Raw genomic sequence first — 9,773 nt, 5'->3', positions numbered from 1 at the left:
GCATATGGAGCAGAGGTCCATCAGTGGCTATTAGCCACAAGGTATAGATAGGGACTCTGGGGCAAGTGATGCTCTGTCATCTTGGTGCTTGGGGGGGTCAACAGTGGGAGGGCTTCTAATGTCCTGGCCCCACTGGTGGACCTCCTGATGGCACTGGTATTTCTGGCCACTGTGTGATACAGAGTGTTGGACTGGATGGGCCTTTGGCCTGATCCAACATTGGCGTCTCTTATGTTCTTATTGTGATTAGTATTGAAAAAAACAGACAAAAGAAAACAACAACACAGTAACGTGTTTTTCCAGAGAATGAGGATATGGTGGGTACAAAAATAAGAATAAAAGAGAAGTTGAATCAGGCCAATGGCCCATCCAGTCCAACACACGTAGCGGCCAAAAAACCAGGTGCCATCAGGAGGTCCACCAGCTGTGCAAGACTCCAGAAGCCCTCCCATTAATTTTCACAATACAAGAACTCGTGGGAACTCAATGAAATTGCTGAGCAGTCGGGTTAGAACAGATAAAAGGAAGTACTTCTTCACCCAAAGAGTGATTAATGCAAGAAATTCACTGCCACAGGAGGTGGTAGCGGCTACAAGCATGGATAGCTTCAAGAGGGAATTAGATAAACATATGGAGCAGAGGTCCATCAGTGGCTATTAGCCACAAGGTGTAGGTAGGAACTCTCAGTCTGGGGCAAGTGATGCTCTATATTCTTGGTGCTGGGGGGGGGGGCAACAGTGGGAGGGCTTCTAGTGTCCTGGGCCCACTAGTGGACCTCCTGATGGCACCTGGTATTTTTGGCCACTGTGTGACAGAGTGTTGGACTGGATGGGCCAACATTGGCTTCTCTTATGTTATTATATTTATAGTTATAGCATAGAGCCATTACAATCTCTGAAAAGATGTGCTCCGCAAACATTTTGACAGTCAATTTTTTAACATTCATTTGCTTATAGAGCGTTACCATAGGCTTCAACACTGTGATACACCCAAACTCAGCAGTTTAATGAAGTGATTAATGGGGAACAGGCACCAAATACTAACAAGAAACATTTAATTTGGCTGCAATCCTGAATCCACTTGTATGGCTTTTAATATGATTCACAGCTGTTGGATACACTGAAACTTTTCTATAAACACAGGAAACTTCACACTGGAGTTGCAATCCTGGAAAGATTTGAATTGAACAGGATTTCAAAAGTACCCAGAAGGGTTCAAATCTGGAGAGGTTTCCAAATAAGCCTTGATTATGCAAGGGAAAAAACAAGGGGAGAAGTATAGTAAGTTTCCATGAACTTTGCTGCCTGACAATATTCTGGCATAATTGACTTCATTAGCAGACAAGGCACTGAGGGTGGGCAATTCCATGGGTTCGTCATCAGCAGAGACCCACATGTGACCATTTCGTGCTATTTTGCTTCTCCATCTATGCAGGGACAAGACCTGAACCTGCAGAATTCAAATAAGCCCTATGCAATTTCATATATTCTTATTTTGTTCAGCTTTATTCCAATTGGGACACTGTCACAGAAATTCTGGGATGATTTTATGGCAGTAGTACAGAGTTCCCAGTCCGCAGTATTACCACCCAGTTTTCCTAGGTGAAAATGAGCAACCCATTCCTATTACCTGAAGTAAATATTGCAGTATGAGCCTCAGGTTGTGCTACAACAGTCATGGCAGTATACTGCAAGTGAGGCAGAGCTCTCCAGATTTGTTACAGCAAAATCCTCCTATAATAATTTGTTGCCCCTAACATATCCCCCTCCTCACCTCTGCTTCCACAGACTGTTTATTAAAAATAGCAGCACACCGCTTGAACTTGGAAGGAGATAATATATGCAACATCAGACTGCTTGGAACATCCCAGTCCAACACTACCTCTCTCTGCAACAAGCAGAGCAATTAACAGAAATGGGAGGAACTCAGAACCAGCTACTAAAGGACAATGGCTTGAATCCTATAAAGGAGTTCTGTGTAATCTCTGTCGTGGAATGTGCATCCTTTCCTGCTAAAATCCAGTTTGCGCAAGGGCCCATTGAAAATCACTGATCTTGTGGAAATGGAAGATTTAGCAGTAGAGGTAGCATGATCCACAGCAGAGAATATCTAGCAAGTACAAAACTAGCTAGGGTCCAAGCGGAAGCCAGTTCTGTGTAGTGGTCCCGAAAAAAGCTACTATCTTCATTACCAAGATGAAGCAATCTGGACTTTGATATTCAGGAGAAGAAAGGTGGATGTTCCCCCATCCTGTTCTCTCAGAAGCATAACAATCACCTGTGTTGACTCATTTGAAACCAACTGACAACCCACCCAGTTTCAGGGCAAGAGAGTCAGCATATTAGAATAGGTAAGAACTGTAATAGGTGATTATTAAGTGCATCTAGGAAAGACAGTAAATGGGAAACTGCATATTATGAAGAAACATTCTGAACATTTATACTTTAAAGAAATACTGAATACTATGCACCATGGTAACTAGAGCAAAAGAGATGAATCAATGAGCCATACTACCAAGTAAGCTTTTTTAGAACTGCAGCAAAAAGTTTTCCTTCATTATCCTCAATTGTTCTCAGACTCTTCCCCAGAAGAGCCATCCCCTTTGGCCTGGTATTTTGGTTGAGTTTTGATGTTGTCTGAACAAACCTCATAAGCTCTCCGATGTTCTGAGTAGGTCTCCGCATTTATTAACTCATCCCCAGCCAAATCTATAGCAACTACAGAATCATTCCGATACTTTTTACAGAGTTCTACTACTTCTGGTGACCAACCTGAAAAGAAAAGCACCAGATGTTAGTAACAAGGCATCTTTTTGGCACTCTCTAAAACCTTGCTTATATAAGTTTTTCAAGCAAAGGAAATATCTGTCATTGAAAATAATTTCATTTTCCATCTGTCAAGGCCCTCCCAGAAAAATCCAGATGTTGGAGACTGTCCACCAGTCTTTTCAGAAGTGACTTTTCTTCTGGGCACTGACACTGCAATAATAGTTACTAAAATCTCCAAAAGCACAGTTATAAAGTTATGCCATTTTGAAGTGAATACTTTATGGTCCCTACACAAACCTCACATTACAGTGCATTGTACTGGCTATATAGTGTGAAAAGATCACCTCACATCAAGACCAATGTTCCCTCTAAGCTGTGTAGTCTTGTGAGCAAAAATTCTACTTTGTGAGCTACTGGCATTAAAGCTGAGCGAGCGATTTGGCTGCTTCATAAATTAGCTTGCTCTGGAGCCATCCTTCCTGAGCTAAGGCAAAAACGTGTGAGCCGGAAGCTAAAAAACTGTGAGCTGGCTCACAACAACTCAGCTTAGAGGGAACTATGAACTGCACTTTCTGAACCAGTGCAGGGTTAGACTGCAAGGTTCAAGAGAAATATCAAAGAAGAAAATGGGTAGAAAGAGCAAAGATGTCTCATGTTGGTTGCATGCAGGGGTCATTTCCTGCAGGAGCGCACAGGAGCGGAGCTCCGGCAGTAAAGAGCCGAGGGGGCGGGCACATGCAACAAGCCCCACCCCCTGCTCCCAGCAGCCCTCAGTCAGAGCAAGCAGCAGCCAGGAAAGTTGAGAGCCCCCCCCCCCCCGGCCCAAAACAGTCCAGTGGCACCTTTAAGACTAAGTTTTATTCAGGAACAAGCTCTCCCTCCTCAGCGAGGACAGATCTGCACGTTCCCTCACCCAATAGCTAGGAATCCAAAATGGTCCAGTGGAGCCTGAGCAGTGGGTGTTGCCTTCTGACACACTTCCGGTGATGTCAGGGGTGTGTGTCATATGCAAATAAGTTATGCTAATGAGTTATGCTAATGAGCTCCTGGACCTCTTTTTCTACGAAATGACCCCTGGTTGCATGTAAAGCTGCATTCCAGAGGGGAAAGCAGAAACTTGGACTATGACTAAAAATCCTGCAGGAGCACCTCACAAGGAGAAATACAAGAAGAAAGGGAATCTATCCATCCTTTGTTTGTGCATCTCTATTCCCCATCTCTTCGATTTCATGAATTACTAGGTTTATTTTATTTATCTATCAAATTTATATCCTGTTCCCTCTCCCTCAAAAGGGACTCAGGGTGGCAAACAGCATATAAAATACACCAACAAAAACAATACAAAGATACAATAATCTTTAAAATATAAAACAGTTAAAAATCTATCCCCATTAAAATCTATCAAGCAGGGTAGGATGTGTGGATGGTTCCTAAACACATGTCCCTCTACTTCATCACATATCCTACTTCATTATACTTTATCTGTACCCTATGAGAGTCTGGAACCACTGATCTCTCTTTGTCATCCATTATGGGTGACAACCACATTGATTCCAATCTCTTATACAGGGAATTAGAAGAAGAGATTGGATTTATACCCCTCCCTTCACTACCCGAAGGAGTCTCCGAGTGTCTTACAATCCCCCTCCCTTCCCCTCCCCACTCCCTTCCTCTCCCCACAACAGACACCCTGTGAGATAGGTGGGGCTGAGAGAGCTCTTTCGAGAACTGCCCTTGAGAGAACAGCTCTGAAAGAACTTATGACTGACCCAAGGTCACACCAGCAGCTGCATGTGAAGGTGTGGGGAATCAAACCCAGTTCTCCCAGATTAGAGTCCGTGCTCTTAACCACTACACCAAACTGGCTGAAAGGTTTATGGTGGGATTCACACCAGGCCCTTCTCTCTGCCCCAACTCCTCTTCTTCTATAATTTTCCTCATAAAAATCTGAAAAATGCACCTAAAGAAGTGAGCTCCGATTCATGAAAGCTCATGCTGAAATAAATGTTATTAGTCTTTGAGATGCCACCGGACTTCTGATTAACTTTGCTAGAATAGATTAACATGGCTACTCTGGAACCTCCATTTCATAGCCACTTATCAACAATTCCACTGACAAGCTAGAGTTTGTTCATGACTAGCATGAACCTAATTAGGCTGATTCATTCTTTCCTTCCTTTCATGCATAGAGACTGAAAAGGATCTTCCTTCTAACACCAATTATTTGTTATATTTGAATTCAGGTGTCCTGAGTTTTATTTCTATTCAGTAACTGGAGGAAACTACCTACAAATAACCAGGTTTCTGCTTGTTCTTCTGATGACTGCCTTTCTATCTCTGCCCATATTTAGTAAGAACATCAGAAGAGCCCTGCTGGATCAGACCATTACTAGGCTGTATTTGAGTACTCCTTCTCAAGGATGAACTGTAATTCTGCACAGATTACAGAAAACCACCTGAAAATTTGAACTACAATGGATTGCCTGCACTCTAGACTAACAAACTGCAGTATACTCAAATGAGCACTTCTACCACAGGCACACCAGTATCAACCCAGAAAGGAGGAAAAAAGCTGCAAGCTGAATGCTCAAGGGTTGTGTGGATAACCTCACCGCATGATCCAGAAGGTGTGTTCAAATGATTTACCATGCATTCAACCCCAGTATTTTAATGCACACAGTTTTGTCCCCGTCACTGCTCCACCAGCTGTTAGCACAAACAAAATAACACTTGCTTTTATTGCAACACCAGGACCTAAATACCCAATGATGCAGTCATGGCTTCACAATGATGTGCTCAGATTTGGGCCATGTTTCAGCATCCTATTAAGGATTTCATAAAAGGCGTGCTTGCTGGAAAAGGAACAGTGTGTTCTAATGCAAGAACACCTTCGGATCCACGGCTTCTCCTCACAGAATTTTTGGAAAAAGGATTATTTTCACTCCTCCCAACTCAAGGCATTGTCATCCATTACAATGTCCTACGAAGCAGCAGGGAAAATTACTGCTGGCAGAATGTCTATCGCCTAGCTTGCTTTTGTAGGAGTCAATTAAAAAAATTATTCTATATAAATCATTTCACAAAGGCCCATGAAACTATCCAGATTCACAAAGCACACTGAAGAATGTGAAATCAGGAAACATTTCAACAACAGCTACAAGTGGAACTGTTTTGCTTTAGAAAACTCACAACGACTCGTTCATAGAAGGAAAAAGTGAAAAGTCTACAAGTGAGGAGTTCAGGAAACTCAAGGCATCTTGAGAGGTGAAATTTAATGAGGCTGTGTTGCTAGACTGGGGCTGGGAGGGGGGGGCGAGATGCCAAAAGCTTCTCTCCTAGAACACAGAAGACTTCTGGATGGAGGGCAGGGCATTATTTGTGTATTTTGCATTTTTGTATACCTGTACCCCCTGCATCTGCTCAGATACACATTAGTTTAGACTGTGGCCACAGAAAAGAGTTTTAGAAACCTGCAGGGATAACACCAGGATATTCACTGAAGGCTGGCACTAGGATGACAGAAGTGGTCTTCTGGCAGGAGTCTAACTATAGAGCTTGCCTATCTTGCATTTCTTACTATTCTGAACAACTGATAAGAAGCCGACAGTCGAGTCATCATCTCCCATGAGCTCGGGGCCTTCTTCCATTATAAATTCCTCATTGAAGCTTTATTTGTATGGTGCAATCTGAAAAGGAGTTGACAGACACCTAAGCGCTCTGTCAGAATATGGGGGGGGGATGACCAAATCCCATGCCCATTTTTGCCACACTATTTCTAGTTTTAGAGCAGGTTGCAGCTACCACAGATTTTCTCAAACTCTGCCACAGTCAGAAAAAGGCAGGGGTGACAAAAATCACTGTAAAGTGTCCTTGTGTAATAAAAGCAAGCGATTCAGCTGGCAGGGTCCATGCTTGCCTTGTCCCAGGGCATGTAGACAACAAGAGAGCCCTAGATAAGCATAAGAAATAGGCTGGATTCAGACAGCCAGTATATAAGCACAGTTCGATAAAGATGTGCACAAATGCAGCTAGTGCCAGGCTCATGCGCCTAGCTCTTCCTCCTTTCCATTTCCTTTCCTTTCTTGTACTGTGGTTTAAGACTAACTTTTCTTGTACTGTGGTTTAAGACTAAAGGTACTGTGGTTTAAGACTAACTCTGGCCCGGTCACACGGAGCAGTTGCCGTGCTAAAGATACAGATGATAGGCGGATTTTCCGGGCGCAATCACACCGCAACATCTGGAAAGCGTAGTGCTCCCGTGGCTAACTCGTGGCTTTCCGCTGAAGATGCGGAGTAAAAAACTAGTATTTACGAGGTACTGGTTTCCGGAAACCGCGGGGAAAGGGCGGGTGTCTGATCGCGTTTCTGGTGGAATTTTGTGGCATTAGGCGCCCACCAATGTTCTGTCGCAAACAAGGGTGTTTTTTTCTCCCCCAAGTCTCCGCAGGATGTGCAAAAGCCCCCAATGGTGCATGCGCACAAACTTCGGTTAAAAAAAAACCCCATTTGCCATGGAAGCGGCGCCTAGTGATTGCTGGTGTGATCGCGCCGCTTCTTTGCTGCGCTGCAGGATAGCCGTGTGATCGGCACCTCACCCCCTAACCATGGGACCTCGGCGGGACGTGTGATCGGGCGGCCGCGCATTATTTTGCTCCGGGGCAAACAGCCATGCTTCCCCCCCGCATTTTCCAGCCCGTGTGACCGGGACCTCTGATTATCTATGATGTACAACAAATAAAGGTGCCTAGCTTAACTGGAATTTCTTCCCCAGGATCTCAGGAGTAAACCTTGGTTAAGAATCCCAGTGCGTGCATTTACAGTGCGTGTGTGTTAACGAACTCCACTTGCCAAACTAGAATAAATTAACAATTTCAGGATAACTGACTCCCCCAATAGGGACATAGGATTCTTATCTCATTATAGATCTTAATTTTCTGCACTTCCCACTCCTACGCATACCTCCTGGTTCTAATGAAACTGATTACATGTTGCATTGCATCCTGACTCCAACTGGCCTTTCTTTGCAATACTCCTCCCACCTTTTGACCTGGATCCAAGGGTTGATGGAACTTGATTCTGTTTGTATCTGACAAACTGAGCTTTGGTTTGGGATAGCTTATATCCTGGAAAAAACTGTTGCTATTGGACTTGAACTTCTGTTCTGCTGCAGACTAGCATGGCTACCCACCTGAAACCACTCTGCCCATCAGCATTTTAAGCTATGGTGGGTTATAAGTGAAGTTAGCTTTAGGCCACCATTCTGTCATTGGGCTCAGGCAAGAAAGGGGGAGGATGAAAAGGGAGGAGCGAGACACATGCATGAGCCCAGGACCGATCATGTTCACACATATTTTCATTTACCTGTAGTTAAGCTGGATGTCTGAACTCTGCAAGAGACTGAGAAGCACAGTCTACTGAACTGCACATTTGCGCACTCTGCCTCCTAGCCCAATGAAGACACTCACTAGCAAGAGTTGGGGAGACAATCAGGCCTATCATTTGGGCAACTGTCCATACCTGTCCAGAGATGTTTCATTCTTTAAAATTCATTGACTTGGCTCACACCTACAGTTTCTCCTCCATAAGCCATGTGTACCTTCCCAACTCCAGTATGATAAGTACTTCAGATAACATTCCTCAGATGCAGTTTGCAGTTTTATTTTTGTTTGTCCTACAGAATGATACAGCCTGCCTCTGTTTCTTATTACTTCAGTCTTCTGTGTACTGTGTCACCAAGCCAACTCATATAGACCTTTGTGAACTGGCAGCTATGTTTTTTATAAGCTAAAAAATCTACAGCTGTCACAGGTTTGATGAATTATGCAAACAGGTCGTGACTACTTGGCAACAAATTCTTAACTTACAATGATGAGAGTTTGACAGGGCAAAACGTTTTCTCAGTGAAGCTATAATAATTCAGTTCCTGGCTGGTTGCAACTTGTTCTTCCGCAGTGACTATTTTTAACTGGGCAAGTACTACCAACTTGTTTGTTTAATGACAAACTCTGGAAATAAATTCCAGGATATTTCTTAATAATATCGCAGGAGAGGGTTACCTAGTACAGGACATTCCTTAGCTCCTTGAAACTAAAATATAATGTTGGAATAAGTTACCAACTGTCAAGGCTCACCTTGGTCTGAGAGATTTATTCCCCTGTCTCTGACCTGAGACCCTGGAACAAGTCCCACTGAAATAATGTAGACAAGTCTACCCTGGGTTTGGTCTGGCAACTCATAGCAACACTCCTTAGAGTAAAATAGAAGTATTATGGAAGCTGAAGAAAAAGGTTTTAAAAGCAATATAATTGCAGCGGCAGTTCCAAATACAATGAAAATAAGAAAACTCTCTCTCTAGATAAACTTACAAGTCTTAGCAGCATAGGTCTTAACTTCTCATAGCTTTAGCAAACTCAATTCCTAGCAAGCAGCATACCTCCATGTAGGTGTGGCATCAGGTAACACTGAGAGGACCAGGGAGATGGAATAGCGGGAAAGACTGTGGCCTACCACCATAGACTATATTTTATAGAAACGTGGGCCACAGACCTCCTGAGCCTCTTCAACCAATCATTGGGCTGTTTCTGAGGGAGATTCTGGATAAGAGCAAGCTCTCTCACCCTCCCAACCACATCCAGCTGAAAGGAGTATCACATCCCTGCTGAGTTCCCTTCCCTGGCACTGTCCCAAAATCTCCCTGATTTTCCCCAGCTGGAGTTAAAACTCTAGTTGTAATAGGGTTATGACAAAGGCTGCAGTCACACTTATGGATCAACTAGCAGTAAAGCCCGTTGTGCAAATAAATACAACGGGGATCTAGAAAGAGGCTCTGGGGCAGTCCTCTGGCTTTGGCCAAACAGTGTCAAGTTGCTGTGATGACCTCAGCAGGGTATAATGACAGAGTCCACTGTTTTCTCCAGAGGAACTGATCCTCTGAGGGGGGGAGGGGGGAGAAGGCCCAATCGGAGCCTCTAGGCTGCGATCGGGGCCTGCCTGTGGGCGGGAGGG

General features: G+C 43.9%; 1 protein-coding gene across 1 annotated transcript in view; it reads right to left on the bottom strand.

The window, feature by feature from the left end:
* The window catches only part of ADA (adenosine deaminase), a 41,260-nt gene that overhangs the window by 11,742 nt on the left and 19,745 nt on the right, over positions 1–9,773 (bottom strand). Inside the window, exon 6 of the mRNA XM_015413975.1 lies at positions 2,647–2,771. Within this exon, the coding sequence (XP_015269461.1) occupies positions 2,647–2,771 (125 nt within the window). The remainder of the gene's footprint in view (positions 1–2,646; positions 2,772–9,773) is intronic.

Source organism: Gekko japonicus, unplaced genomic scaffold (assembly GCF_001447785.1).
Source record: "Gekko japonicus isolate JY-2015 unplaced genomic scaffold, Gekko_japonicus_V1.1 scaffold2001, whole genome shotgun sequence".
Lineage (NCBI taxonomy): Eukaryota > Metazoa > Chordata > Lepidosauria > Squamata > Gekkonidae > Gekko > Gekko japonicus.
This window is presented reverse-complemented; position numbering and strand designations above follow the sequence as displayed.